A 16,399-nucleotide genomic window follows, 5' to 3' on the forward strand; every position below is an offset into this window, starting at 1 on the left:
TAATAAGGAGTTACAGTAATCTAATCTAGATGTAACAAAAGCATGATCTAGTTTTTCAGCATCCTGTAAAGATAGAATGTTTCTAATTTTCATAATGTTCCGCAGGTGGAAGAAGGCTGTTCTGGAAATTAGTTTTATGTGTGAATCAAATGACATTTCCTGGTCAAAAGTAACTCCAAGGTTCCTCACAGTGGAACTGGAAGCCATGGTGATGTCATCTAAAGTGACAATGTGATCAGAAAGTTTTTCTCTGAGGTGTTTAGGGCCGAGTATAAAAGTTTAAAAGTAGAAAGTTACAGATCATCCAGGACTTAATGTCTCTGAGACATTCCTGGAGTTGAACAACCTGATTTATTTCATCCGGCCTCATTGATAAATATAGCTGTGTGTCATCTGCATAACAATTTTAGCACTAAAATAATTTTAGTACTGGGAAAGAACATGGCACTTTGACAGTTCATTAAACACCCATGACACATCACCAAGCAGGAACAGAATACTTTCGGATTGGCAGTAAATGCTATTTAAAGGTAAGTAACTGGAACTCACCAATGTATTGTAGGTACTTACTAGGTAATAACTTAGTACTTACTGTCCTTTACATCCGTGGTCCCCAACCCCCAGGCTGCGGACCAGTACCGGTCCGTGGGTCAATTGGTACCGGGCCGCACAGAAAGAATACATAACTTAGATTATTTCTGTTATTTATTATCAGATTCTGAACGATGTTTTATTTTGAAAAATTACCTGATTCACCCCGCCACAGCTGTCTATGACTCACTCTTGACACATGTCTAGATGCTTGCCTCGGTCACATGTCATGGTCGAAGAAGAAGATCAACTGCTGGAGATTGCAAAATGACGGTGGCCTTAAAAGTATGTTTGAGACAATAACTCTGCCGGTGTTCTGGATTAAAGTCATGGCAGAATACCCTGAGATCGCCACAATAGCACTGAAAACCCTGTTGCCATTTCCAACATCCTATCTGTGTGAAGCAGGGTGACCGGGTGCTGCTGCTGTTGACGAAGCACCCGTCTCCTGGCTCGCGTCATCGGGGTCCTCCGTTACCGGCTGCTGTGCAATTAACAGGCGGGACTTCACATTTGTCCTTTGGTCAGCGGGCAGCATCCGTAACTAGCTGATGGACTTGGCCATTTTTTCCCCCAACCGGTGCGCATTCCGTTGACGCACGGCTGCACTCTGTGCAGTATCGTTAGCATGACGTTACGAGGATCTTCTTCTTCTTTTCCTTTCGGCTGCTCCCTTCAGGGGTTGCCAGAGCGAATCAACCTCCTCCATCTCACCCTGTTCTCTGTATCACCCTCTCTCACACCAACTAACTTCATGTCCTCGTTCACTACACCCATAAACCTTCTCTTTGGTCTTCCTCTAGACCTCCTGCCTGGCAGTTCCAACCACAGCATCCTTCTATAATATACTCACTATCCCTCCTCTGTACTTGACCAAACCATCTCATTCTGGCCTCTCTGACCTTATCTCCAAAACATCTAACATGTGCTGTTCTTCTGATTGACTCATTCCTGATCCTATCCATCTTCGTCACTCCCAAAGAGAACCTCAACATCTTCATCTCTGCTACCTCCAGCTCTGCTTCCTGTCTTTTCCTCAGTGCCACTGTCTCTAGACCATACAGCATCGCTGGTCTCACCACTGTCTTGTATATCTTTCCTTTCATTCTGGCTGATACTCTTTTATCACACATCTCCACTGCTCTGGACTGTTGACCCTAAATACTTCAAATCCTACCCCTTCTTTATCTCCACTCCCTGTAGCCTCATGGTTCCACTTGGGTTCCTCTCATTCACACACATATATTCTGTCTTGCTGCGACTAACCTTCATTCCTCTCCTTTCTAGAGCATATCTCCACCTCTCGAGCTTTTCCTCCACCTGGTCTCTGCTCTCACCACAGATCACAATGTCATCTGCAAACATCATAGTCCATGGAGATTCCTGTCTAACCTCATCTGTCAGTCTGTCCATCACCACCGCAAACAAGAAGGGACTCAGAGCCGAACCCTGATGTAGTCCCACCTCCACCTTGAACCTCTCTGTCACACCTACAACACACCTCACCGCTGTCTCACAGTTGGCATACACGTCCTGCACCAGTCTAACATACTTCTCTGCCACTCCAGACTTCCTCATACAGTACCATAGTTCCTCTCTTGGCACCCTGTCATAGGCTTTTTCCAGATCTACAAAGGCACAATGCAGCTCTCTCTGACCTTCTCTGTATTTCTCTACCAGCATTCTTAAAGCAAATCCTGCATCTGTAGTACTCTTTCTAGGCATGAAACCATACTGTTGCTCACAAATGCTGACTTCTGCTCTCAGTCTAGTTTCCACTACTCTTTCCCATAACTTCATTGTATGGCTCATCAACTTTATTCCTCTATAGTTACTGCAATTCTGAACATCTCCTTTATTCTTAAAAATGGGCACCATCACACTTCTTCTCCATTCCTCAGGCATCCCCTCACTCTCTAAGATCCTGTTGAATAGTCTAACCAGAAACTCTACTGCCTATATCATCAGGACCAACTGCCTTTCCATTCTTCATCCTCTTCAATGCCCCCCTCACTTCAGCTTTACTAATCTCTGCTACTTCATGGTTCACAGTAGTCACCTCTTCTACCCTTTGCTCTCTTTCATTTTCCTCATTCATTAGCTCTTCAAAGTACTCTTTCCATCTTCCCATTACTTCTGTGGCACCTGTCAACACATGTCCCTCTATATCCTTAATCACCCGAACCTGCTGGACATCTTTCCCATCTCTATCTCTCTTTTTTGCCAACCTGTATAAATCATTCTCTCCCTCCATACTTTCCAACCTAGCATACAAGTCATCATACGCCCTTTGTTTGGCCTTTGCCACCTCTACCTTTACCTTGTGCTGCATCTCCCTGTACTCCTGTCTGCTCTCTTCAGTCTCCTCAGTGTCCCACTTTTTCTTTGCTAACCTCTTTCTCTTTATATACTCCTGCACTTCCCCATTCCACCACCAAGTCTCCTTATCTACTTTCCTTCCAGACGACACACCAAGTACTCTCCTACCTGTCTCCCTGATTACATTAGCTGTAGTTGTCCAGTCATCTGGGAGCTCTCCCTGACCACCCAGATTCTTTCTCAACCCAAATTCATCCTCCAAACCACCATCCTATGCTGACTTGCTACACTCTCACCCACCACTACTTTGCAGTCACTGATCTCCTTCAGATTACATTCTAGTCTATACAAGATGTAGTCTACCTGTGTGCTCCTACCTCCACTCTTATAAGTTACCCTATGCTCATGCCTATTCTGGAAAAAAGTATTCACTACAGCCATTTCCATCATTTTGCAAAGTCTACCACCATCTGTCCCTCTGTGTTCCTGTCTTGGATACCAAACCTGCCCATCACTTCTTCATCACCTCTATTTCCTGCACCAACATGTCCCTTGAAGTCTGCACCAATTACCACTCTCTCACCTCTGGGGATATTCTGCATCACTTCATCTAACTCACTCCAGAATGTTTCCTTCTCCTCTAATTCACATCCCACCTGTGGGGCATAGCCACTAATAACATTGAACATCACACCTTCAATTTCAAGCTTCAGACTCATCAGTCTATCTGACAGTCTCTTCACTTCCAGGACATTCCTAACAAACTCCTCTTTTAGTATAACCCCTACTCCATTTCTCTTCCTATCAATACAATAGTAGTACAACTTAAAACCTGCACCTAAGCTTCTCGCCTTGCTACCTTTTCACCTGGTCTCCTGGACACACAGTATATCCACCTTCCTTCTCTGCATCATGTCACTCAACTCTCTAGCTTTTCTCGTCCTCGTCCCAATATTCAAAGTCCCTACCCTCAGTCCCAGACTCTTGCCTTTCCTCTTTTCTCTCTGTTTCTGAACCCGCCTTCCTCCTCTCCTCCTTCGACTTCGACCCACAGTAGCCCAATTTCCACTGTTACCCTGTAGGTTATCGGCACCAATGGTGGTCGTTGTTAACCCGGGCCTCGACCAATCCGGTATGGAAGTCATAGGTTCGATTCGCATATTTGGTTTTGGCACAGGTTTTACGCTGGTTGCCCTTCCTGACGCAGCCCTGCATTTATCAGGGCTTGGGACCGACTCAAAAAGACACTGGCTTGTGACCTCCTAAGGCTGCATTTCATTTCATTTCATCATCATACTCCTAAGGCGTGATGTTACGAGGACCCTGCTAATAAATTTGCATACACAGTGGATTCGCGTTTATTATTATATTTAGAAAATACCAGTTTTTATGCCGGTCGTATCATTTTATTTTGTTGTATTTATCCGCCGCACATTAAAGGCCGGTCCGTGAAAATATTGTCTGACATTAAACCAGTCCTCGGCGCAAAAAAGGTTGGGGACCACTGCTTTACATGATACTTTCTTAATATGTGTATTGTATTACCATCTAATTTCCTAGTACATTTCCATGTACTTGGTAAAAACTTGGTACTTCATTCTGGTACTTTGTTAATATTTATATTGAAATACCATCTACTTCTCTAGTATGTTTCCATGTACTTAGCATGTTATAACTTAGTACTTACATCCGTTCCTTATGGGTACTTTTTCAGTACGTTGATTGTATTACCATCTAGTTTCCTTGAAGGTTTTAATGTACTTACTAAGTAATAACCTAGTACTTACTATCCTTTCTTAATACATAGATTGTATTACAAGATACAATCTATGTATGAACTGAAAATAATACAATTACAATTGTATTACATTTTTATTTTATATTTTATATTTTATAATTGTAGTTTCCTAGTATGTTTCCATGTACTTACTAGGTAATAACTTAGTAATTACATAAGTTATTTTGGAACTTTCCTATTAACTACATTTAGTTACCATCTAGTTTCTTAGTAAATACCAGGTAATTAGATGACTGTAAAATAAAGGGTTACCCAGTTGGGTTTTTGGAAATTTCCATGATTACAATTTTAGTTGCATTTAAAAATCGCCGCAAAACCTCGGAATTATCAAATGTTTTTTTTTCATATCAACATCCTCCTTCTAAAGCCAACACTTGTGATTGGCTCTCTCTGGTCATGTGACATTCTGCCGCTGCCCTCGGTCAGAGACGCACAAGACAAACAGAAAAACACGTCACACAGACAGAAGATAACAAACATTTTAGTGTTTGCCGGCAGTAAAGGTGTTGACGTGGAAGCTGAGGACACATCTAAAGCTACGTAGCCTTCTAGCCTATAGCTGTAACTGCAAGCACTCACAGACAATAACATGGGGAAGAAGTGCTAACCTTCCGTGTGTCTTTTCAGGCCTCGCAGGTTAAATGATGACAAAGTCAGCTTTAGTTTCTGATCATTTCTGATGCAACAACAGTGAACAATGAAGTCAGATGTAGCCTAACCATTAGTCTCAAACATGAGATTGTTTTTCCAAATATGACCTCGAAGCGCCACCTTGTGGTGTAATCTTTATTAGTTTATGTGAGATTTTCAAAAGGTTAGACCAGGTTAGACTCATAATGTTTGGTTCAACGTTTGAACAGTTTCATCTTTATAATATATTTAAAGTATAAAACATTAATCACTTATCTGGGTTGTCATATGAAGCGCTGTTGTCTAAATTGTGCACATTTGTCATCAGGTCAACATGGTATCATGTTTTCCACATGCTGTACACATGTAATGCAACAAACACATGTTTTATTATTTATTTACATTTCATCATGTTTTGTTATTTGTGTAAAGAACAAATATGTGGTTCATTCCAAAATAATGATCTATGGTTTTATTCCACCTTTAAATGAAGAAAAGTCATCAAAATGTAATCAAATGTAATTCTGAGTTCTATTACTTTGAGAAAGTCATTCAAATAGTTACACTACTATTACATTTTGTAATTATAACCAACTACATTTCCAAAGTAATCTTCCCAACACTGACTGTGAGGATGTGCTGATTTCCAGACTTTGTTTTTGGTAATATGCCAACACAGTCAACAATAACCTGTTCAAAAGGTTCTCCGCCAACCGGTATGGGCTTTAATGGAGCGACAGGAAGAACCTGATTTGGTTTGCCAGTAACGTGGCATGTGTGGCATGAACGGCAACATTTTGTCACATCTGATTTCAGACCAGGCCAGAAAAAGATGTATGTTTTCTGAATACCTAAATGACCGGACATGCTATGATCATGAGCTAAACGCAGAACATGAGCTCGTAACGGCTGGGGCACCACGACCTGTGTTACAGACTCAGATGAAGAACCAGAGTTTGGTGTCCAGTGATGCATTAAAACACCATCATCAGTCAGGTAACATGCAGACTTCTCACACTTTTATTTTTAACAAGAAGAAAACAAGGGGACAAAGTTACATCAGTTTCTTTCGCACTAATTTGCTCATCTTTGTTTACAGAAAGTGACAAAGGCTGAAGCTCCACAACCTCAGGAACAGAAACAGTTTCATTACTGTCAGCAGGAAGTAGTGTACTGTGGGGTTTCAGTAAAACACACACACACACAACCACAAAATACACTATCATGCACTATATGCACTCACACCAACGAGACAGTTGATCTGCAACAAGCACACGCACACCACTGTGCATTATAACAGCTCGAGGCTACAGCAGCATCACCACCACATTTTCTGTTCTGTCACTCAGCAACTGGATTTCACAAAAACAAGCTTCCACATAAGCATAGGCGTCAGATACGCCGGGGTCATGTCCCAGCACTTCTACACTTTTATCAATTTATCATCAACAACTGTGGAAGCAATTAAACTGATGACATCACACGCATGGTACCGCCCCTGAACTGAGGAGGAGGAGTCAAAGAAAAACAAGACGAGTGATGATGGTGATGCTGATGATGATGATGATGAAGAAGATGATGGTGATGTGATGATGAAGATGGTGATGATTAAGATTAAGATGAAGATGACACACATATATATAAACTACTATATATAAAAAATATAGGATTTGCGATAAAGAAACATTTCAGCAAGTACAAATATGAACATGTTCTACTTTAGCATGGTCAATACCACTATTCACCACAAGAGGTCTCTCTACACCACAACAAGAGGTTTAATGTGCGCTCATGTTCATAAACAGAAATAAGACACAGTGAAAATGTTTTATACACAAACTCTGTAACAAACAAAAAACTGAAAATATACAGCAACTATAACTGTAATAATAATAATGACAGGAAACAATGACACAAACACTTTTTTTCTGAAACTTTGTTACATTTATTTGTTTTTTTTTGTCTTTTGATGGAAATAAAATGAGTTTGTTGATTTAAAGTTGGTTCTGATGCCAGTAAATAAAAAATATGAGTAAGAACAGAACCACAAGTCCAAATGTCCTCTAGGGGTCAGTGTATGTGGACGTCTGTTAACTCACTCACTCTCCCACACCAAGGTCCATAGAGAAAATCAGTGATTTTAACATCACAGCACACAGGAGTTGTTGATCCACTGCTGCCTCCATCACTAAGTTCAAATGTCTTATTTTGTCACTTCAGTGTTTGAAATATTTCATTTAGACTTAACGCAGTGACACAAAGTGACCACATGAGGCAGCAGAGGACCAGCAGCTCCTGTGTCCCCACCAGCTAAAATCACTGATTTTCTCTATGGGGTTTGGTGCAGGGAGAGTGAGTGTGTGTGTGTGTGTGTGTGTGTGTGTGTGTGTGTGTGACGTCATGATGGTGAGAAGAGAAGATCAATCAGCCATGTTTGGACCTTCTCTGGTTTGTGAGGACTGTGATCACAAAGAGTCCAGAGCTGAAAACCAGACTCTTCACGATGAGCAGTGAGTAGAACAGAACCAGCAACCGGACCTGGAACTGAGACGGTGGAGGAGAAGACGGTGGAGGAGAAGATGGTGGAGGAGAAGACGGTGGAGGAGAAGATGTTGGAGGAGAAGACGGTGGAGGAGAAGATGTTGGAGGAGAAGACGGTGGAGGAAGAGCAGAAACTTCTGTAAAGATTCAAACAGACTTGGTGTCAGAGTCTTTGTCTACGTTCACGCTCTACGTTTGTTTTCAGGACGTTTTTATACTTTTTACACTTTTTACTGAAGAGTTTTAGAAATTTCAACTTTTGACTTTATTTTATCACCATTTTTAACTTAAAGTTTTAATTTTGAATTGAAATGTTAAATGTCTGATTTTATTTTGTAAAAACAAACTTTACGTACATGTTAAAGTGCTACATACAGTATATGTATAAGATAAATCAAATCATTTTATTACCTTGTTCTACCTGAGCCTCCACTGTTCCTCCCTCGTGTCTGACGTAGCAGCGATATTTATACGCGTACAGAGCGTCATGACGGACCAGCCTGATGGCGGCGACGTGTCCCCACTCTCTGAGCTGCAGTTGCTCTCCCTCCTCAGCAGGGGGCAGCTCCTCCTGACGACCGCCCTCCTTCCTCCGTCTCTTCCAGAAGAACTGGACCGGAGGAGGAGACATGGCCGAGGCCATGCACAGCAGGGAGCTCCGCCCCTCCAGGGAGCTCCGCCCCTCCAGGGACACTGCTGGGTACACGGTCAACACTGGCGCCACCACCGGGTCATCTGAAGCAGTAAAAACATATGAAACAGAAATGATATGAATAATAATATAATGTATTATATTTGTCATCTACTGTATGAATAAAACTACGCTTTTTCGATGGTAGAGTTAAAAAGATGGCGGCATGCATGGATGCAGTGTTTTAGTGTTTGTTCAGGTACTTTGTGTTTACGTCCGTGTGAACGTAGTGTAACGTCTGTATTGACTACAAGATACAGTCGCCGCTGTTTGTTCGATATAAAGAAGGACACAAAACACCACAACAATCAGGAAGTGACAGAGAAACTTCAGGGCCTAGGACTTCTCCGGGCTACTGTCACATCACCAGACCCGCACGCTACATCTCACCCAGAGAGGAGGCGTCAGAAGCGGTGTGAAAGGAAGCAGAAGCGAGGCAAGCAAGGAGGCATCCAAGCTAGGCTGGCAGCTAGCCCACACTGACCAGCGATACCATCCCTCATTACAGCAAATATACGCTCAGTGGACAATAAAATGGATCACATACAGCTTCTGAGATCTGTGCAGTGTGATGTGAGAGACTGTTGTGTTGTCATTTTCACCGAGACATGACTACATGACAACATCCTGGACTCCACTATCCAGCTGGCACGGCGAACACTGACCAACAGCTTCATCCATCAGGCTGTCAGGATGCTGAACTCTATGCACTACCTCCCTTTACACTTTATTTTTTATCTTTTGCACCTGCACTGTTGCATAATTGTGGTATCTGCTGCTACCATTACATATCCTGTTGCTTTTTTTTTTATATTATCTTATTTCAAACTTTTAAACTTGTGCCGACGAGAGATGATCAACAGTATTTTGATTTTTCTGTGTGTCCTGTACATAGGAAAAATAAAAGTCTTTGAATCTTGAACATATAAGTGACATATGTGACAATATCAGTGTCATACATGTCATAAATGACATTTACATACATTTACTTTGCTGTACGTCGTCTTCTATGTTATCATCAGATCAAAGTTCATGGGATCATATTCTTTAATTTAAGACATTTCAAATACAACTTTAACTAAAATACAAATCATATTTAAAATAACTTTATTTTAAAGTCAATCATTTACATAGTGATGAATATAGTATAATATCAGAAAATATAAGAATGAACAGGAATGACTGCTACAATTATTATTATTTATATTCTTTATATTTTTCATGTATTTTGGTTTGAAAACAGTGAAAAATAAATAATAATATTTTAACCTCAACAGAAACAAACCTCCTGTTTTATCAGATTTTCTTTCATTTTACGACCAAACGTCGTTATTTTACTGTCTTTAAACTGAATAATTACTCTTTAGAAATATTGAATTCTACTTGTATGATTTTTTTTGTCAGTAAATTTCACAGAAATTGCTTCATAATAAAAAACTGTCTGTAAATGAAAAAGTTACCAAAACATTAACCATGATTTATTTTGTTTACATATCAAATGAATTATTTTGTATTTCAGTCTAAAATGTGTTAAATATACAAAATGAATAATCTCATGATTCATTTCTTTACACTTTAAGTTTAAATAAATTCTACACTTTAACAAACATAATAAATATTTATGGTCACGTAAAGAATATTATCATCAGAAAACAGAAACAATCAAAATACAAACATATTTGAATATATATTATTAAACTATAAATATATGAGTTATATAAACATTTATCATTGTTAATATATGTCACAGAGAAATCAACACTATTATATTAATCACATTTCTATGTTACACAGTTTTAAGTCAATAATATAATATTATTATATGTATCATGATGCAGGTTATACTTTTGTATTTGTCTTATTATGATTATTATTTAACATGATTTGTATAATTACTGTGTCATAATGTGTTCAAATGAACGTATGAATGTACAGTGTTAACATGAATACACTCATAAAACATAATAAGTGAGAATCAGAGAGAATCTAAACTTTGTTCTTGACGACAAATTAACTTAAAAACAATATTAATCTTTTAGAGATTTGTAGGGAAATATGAAATATAAACTTTATAGTTTATTGATAATTCTGTATTTATCTGTGTTGAATTATAAGGATCAACATTTAAACCTTTTACTACAGAAAACAGACGAATGTTATTATTAATAAGATTAATATGGATTATTATGATCATACAAATTAAAAGTAATCATTTTTTAAATATAATTATTAGTTTTTGTACAAAATCATGTAAAAATGTTTACAGTTAAATCAGGACAGTTGACAGCAGAACAAATTCATTTATTTCAGTTTTATTTATTTATTTATTCCTCTTTTCAGTTTGTTTTCAACTGAATTTGATTTTACTGAACAGAATTTCTTATTATTTTATAGACTGTCATGTTTTAGATCGTACTTTCTGAATCCATTTTATTCATTTGTATTTTCTTTGTTATATTAATGTCTTTATTTCTCATTTATTGATGTATTTTGATCGTTCGTGATTGTTTTTTCAGTCGATTACTGAGATCTACGATCGCGTTTCCTCACGTCCTCAATTTGTCTTTTCTGTTTTTTTCTGCTACATTTGTGACATGTTTGAATTTCATGATTTATTTCTATGGTTATGTTTTTAGACGCCTAATTATACTTCTCTTTGCACCAAATAGGACTTGTATCACATCAAGACACTAAACGAGTGAATGAGTGAAAACTTTGTTCAGCTAAACTTTGATAAGAGCGAGGCGGTCGTTATCGGCCGAAACTTAACACGCACTCATGTTTCCAAACATGTTTAATATAAATAAGAAGCGCAGAAATCCATCAAATAAAACACCTCCATCTGCTTCACTTTCATGTTTAACAACTGTTGTTTCTGTCTGTGCTTCGTTCACAGTGTTTGACTTTGTTTCTTTGTGACCAAATCATAAAAATACCACCACTAAAAACACTTAACAATAAGGGAATATTAACTTACATTACTTAATGCTTTTATAAGCATTTACTAACAGTTCATTCATGTTTTAACGTAACATTCATTAATGTGAATGAGGTGATTCAAGGGTCTATAAAGCTACTGATAATGTCAGTAATAACAGTTAATTAAAGCTTTAAGTAACAATTAATATTCATGTTTTCATAGGAAATTAAAAGTGACTTCTTACCTGTTACATAAAGTTTAGTTCCAGAGCCAAATATCCTGATCCACAGTGAAACACAGTGGAACAAAAACCTGAGAGTTTTCACACGTTCATCTTCATCCCAACACCTCTGTTTTCCCGAGTTCATCTTCATCCCAGCACCTCTGTTTTCACACGTTCATCTTCATCCCAACACCTCTGTTTTCCCGAGTTCATCTTCATCCAAACACCTGTTTTCACACGTTCATCTTCGTCCCAACACCTCTGTTTTCACATGTTCATCTTCATCCCAACACCTCTGTTTTCACATGTTCATCTTCATCCCAACACCTCTGTTTTCTGAGTTCATCTTCAACCCAACACCTGTTTTCACACATTCATCTTTATCCCAACACCTCTGTTTTCACACGTTCATCTTCATCCCAACACCTCTGTTTTCCCGAGTTCATCTTCATCCCAAAAACTTCTGTTTTCACACGTTCATCTTCATCCCAACACCTCTGTTTTCACATGTTCATCTTCATCTCAACACCTGTTTTCCCGAGTTCATCTTCATCCCAACACCACTGTTTTCACACATTCATCTTCATCCCAACACCTTTGTTTTCACACGTTCATCTTCATCCCAACACCTCTGTTTTCACATGTTCATCTTTGTCACAAAACCACTGTTTTCACACGTTCATCCCAACACCACTGTTTTCACACATTCATCACAAACCTGTTTTCCCGAGTTCATCTTCATCCCAACACCTCTGTTTTCACACGTTCATCTTCATCCCAACATCTCTGTTTTCACACCTTCATCTTCATCCCAACACCTGTTTTCCCGAGTTCATCTTCATCCCAACACCTCTGTTTTCACACGTTCATCTTCATCCCAACACCTCTGTTTTCACACCTTCATCTTCATCCCAACACCTCTGTTTTCACACGTTCATCTTCATCCCAACACCACTGTTTTCACACATTCATCTTCATCCCAACACCTTTGTTTTCACACGTTCATCTTCATCCCAACACCTCTGTTTTCACATGTTCATCTTTGTCACAAAACCACTGTTTTCACACGTTCATCCCAACACCACTGTTTTCACACATTCATCACAAACCTGTTTTCCCGAGTTCATCTTCATCCCAACACCTCTGTTTTCACACGTTCATCTTCATCCCAACACCTCTGTTTTCACACCTTCATCTTCATCCCAACACCTGTTTTCCCGAGTTCATCTTCATCCCAACACCTCTGTTTTCACACGTTCATCTTCATCCTAACACCTCTGTTTTCACATGTTCATTTTCATCCCAACACCTCTGTTTTCACACGTTCATCTTTTTCACAAACAAACGTTGATGAAACAACATGATGGAGGGGAACCATGTGACCTGGACTTCCTGTCACATGACACGTGATCTTCAGCTGGTTTTTGTTCAGACAGCAGGAAACTTTTCTCACTGTGGGAATCATCATAATAATAACAGGAGCAGTAATATGAGGCTGAGTGAGAGGATTGAACTTTGTTTATCTTCAGTTCACAGATCTTGTTGTTGTTGTTCATCTGAGCTGTGAAGTCTTCTTTCTGAGGATGATTGTAATCAGAATCAACTTCACCAGTGTCTCTATCAATATCCAGAATCACTGTGAAAGTTTCTGTCTCTTTCTTCTGGAACCAGAAGACATAATCGCCACACAGGTCAAGTCCTCCACAGCTGAAAGAAGCAGTTTCACCAACTCTCCTGGTCAATGACAGCTGCTCCTGGATCAGCTCTGCTGCCATGGCAACCAGCGCTGCAGACACACAGACAGATGGACAGAAGGTCAGTGAGGTGGTGCTGGTCAGAGGTCGAGATCATTGGCCTCTGATTGGCTGGAGACACTCACCTGAACACAGACAGCACAGAGCAGCAGCTCGGAGCAGAACCATCTTCTTCTTCTTCTTCTTCTTCTTCTTCTTCTTCTTCTTCTTCTTCTTCTTCTTCTTCTTCTTCACAAACACACGTCGTCAAATCTCCCATCAGCCCCTGCAGCTGCTGATCAGGCGTCTCCACTGAAGCTGCTGTGGTTTTTCCACCGAGTGAGAGACAAAAAAAAAAAGAGGTTTCATGTGAGAAGAATTCACTTGAGTGTGAAACTGTGTTTAAAGTCGACGATGAAGACGACTTTAAGAAGAATTATGTATCTGTCTCCTTAAAGGGACAGTTCAGCTTTAACAAAAGTGAAGAAAATCTACGTCAGTTTAAGTTTCTACGATCTCTACGTCACATGATCACGTCTTTATCTCACTGTGAGACAAACTGAAGTTCGTAAACCACTCACTCTCCTTCAAATTCAAATGTCTTCTTTTATAAATTCGGCCTTTAAAATCCTTTGTTCAGATTGACCTCAGTGACACAAAGTGACCACACGAGGCAGCAGAGGACCAGCAGCTCCTGTGTCCCCGCCAGCTAAAATCAGTGATTTTCTCTATGAGGTTTGGTGTGGGAGAGTGAGTGCTTTTACAGAATTACTTTTTGTGAAACCTCTGTTTCTATAATAAGTCAATAAAACACTGTGTATGAAAACAGCATTTTTAAGGACATTAAACCACGTACCTTATTCTGCTTCTGCTTTAACTTCCTGGCTTTAAAATGATTTTCTTTTCTTGTGTTTCACACAAACAAATATGTTAATTTGCTGCTTTTTAATGGACACGACCGTTGTTTCTCTGTAAATGATCAGAACACAGTGACGGTGTGTGTGAAGAGCATCATTTCATGTGACTCTGAACAAACATTATAGATTTATCCTCCACACAAAATCTCATCATCCTGTCGTTTATGCGCAACATTTGATTCAGATAGAAAATGAGCGTGTTGTGTTACTGAAGCTGAGTGAACACATGACAGTGAACACATGACAGTGAAACTTTACTGAAGCTGAGTGAACACATGACAGTGAAACTTTACTGAAGCTGAGTGAACACATGACAGTGAACACATGACAGTGAAACTTTACTGAAGCTGAGTGAACACATGACAGTGAAACTTTACTGAAGCTGAGTGAACACATGACAGTGAACACATGACAGTGAAACTTTACTGAAGCTGAGTGAACACATGACAGTGAAACTTTACTGAAGCTGAGTGAACACGTGACAGTGAACACATGACAGTGAAACTTTACTGAAGCTGAGTGAACACATGACAGTGAAACTTTACTGAAGCTGAGTGAACACGTGACAGTGAACACATGACAGTGAAACTTTACTGAAGCTGAGTGAACACATGACAGTGAAACTTTACTGAAGCTGAGTGAACACGTGACAGTGAACACATGACAGTGAAACTTTACTGAAGCTGAGTGAACACATGACAGTGAAACTTTACTGAAGCTGAGTGAACACATGACAGTGAACACATGACAGTGAACACATGACAGTGAACACATGACAGTGAACACGTTACTTGTTTTCACAGATATGAATCTGTTCTCTGTGGTTATTAAACTTCATAAAAAAACTGACTGAACCAACACACACCTGTGTGTGTGTGTGTGTGTGTGTGTGTGTGTGTTTCCGTTCACTGTGGTTTTTCACAGTAAAAACACAAAAACAGTTCTAATAATCAACGTCACTGTGTCCTTAAAGGGAAAGGTCATGTTTTTTCAAACAGTGGCTGCATCAGATACTGACTGACTCATATTTGGGGTTGATGTCGCTGTGAGCGCCCCCTGTGTCTGGAACTCCATTTCAGTGATTATGTTCACGTCTTTATCTCACTGTTAGACTGAAGGTTGTAAACCACTCACTCTCCCACACCAAAGTCCATAGAGAAAATCAATGATTTTAACATCACACACACACAGTTGTTGATCCACTGTTGCCTCCATCACTAAGTTCAAATGTCTTATTTTAAAAAATTCAGTTTTTAAAATATTTAATTGAGACTTAACTCAGTGACACAAAGTGACCACACGAGACAGCAGAGGACCAGCAGCTCCTGTGTCCCTGTGAGCTAAAATCACTGATTTTTGTATGTGTGTGTGCGTGTGTGTGTGCATGTGTGTGTCTGTGTTCTTCTACTTGCAGCATACTGAGGACCAGTGTGAGTTTTTAACCACAGAATGAGGTCATTTTTACAAAGTGAGGACATTTTGGCCGGTCCTCCCTTGGTTTTCACTGAAATCACTTCCTCAGGTTGTAAACATGCTGTACTCTGTTTAACAGATGTCCTCTATTTGGTACAAAAACCTGTTTTCCAGCCCTGGTGTTTCACACACTTTTTTGCTCTCGAGCTCCACTTGCAGACATTTTATGGTACTGCACCCAGTAGTTCTTTATAGATGTCATCCATTGCTGCTTACAGGCATAACCATGAATGCAAAGCATTGTTATGAAGTAGACATTTATAATTCTCTCTAGCTTTTGTAAATAAACATACGTTTCTACATGAATGGAACTCAATCTAAATGTGTAGCCATACATTTTTAGATATTTCAGGGGAAGATAAATCATTTAATATTGCTGTACAAAGTTTGTTTTCTGAGTTACCCAAGCTAATTTAGGTTGGTAAATATATGCCTGAGCAATAAACTGCTAAGACTTGTATTTGACTTACAATATTAATCCTTAAAAGTGTAACCAATTTTACCAGTTCAAGTCTTCTACTGCCATGAATTTCATCCACCTTGAAGGAGCATGTAAGCTTAGA

General features: G+C 39.4%; 1 protein-coding gene across 1 annotated transcript; it reads right to left on the minus strand.

The window, feature by feature from the left end:
• Positions 1-7,275: 7,275 nt before the first annotated feature.
• Positions 7,276-13,723, minus strand: LOC131466749 (uncharacterized). The gene is made up of 5 exons (XM_058640187.1): positions 13,593-13,723; positions 13,148-13,499; positions 11,735-11,769; positions 8,291-8,614; positions 7,276-8,016 (listed from the first exon to the last, which is right to left on the minus strand). The coding sequence occupies exons 1-5, from the start codon at positions 13,633-13,635 to the stop codon at positions 7,763-7,765; spliced, it is 1,008 nt and encodes a 335-aa protein (XP_058496170.1). The 5' UTR covers positions 13,636-13,723; the 3' UTR covers positions 7,276-7,762.
• Between the last annotated feature and the right edge of the window lie 2,676 nt (positions 13,724-16,399).

The sequence above is a fragment of the Solea solea genome, chromosome 1 (assembly GCF_958295425.1).
Source record: "Solea solea chromosome 1, fSolSol10.1, whole genome shotgun sequence".
Taxonomy (NCBI): Eukaryota; Metazoa; Chordata; class Actinopteri; order Pleuronectiformes; family Soleidae; genus Solea; species Solea solea.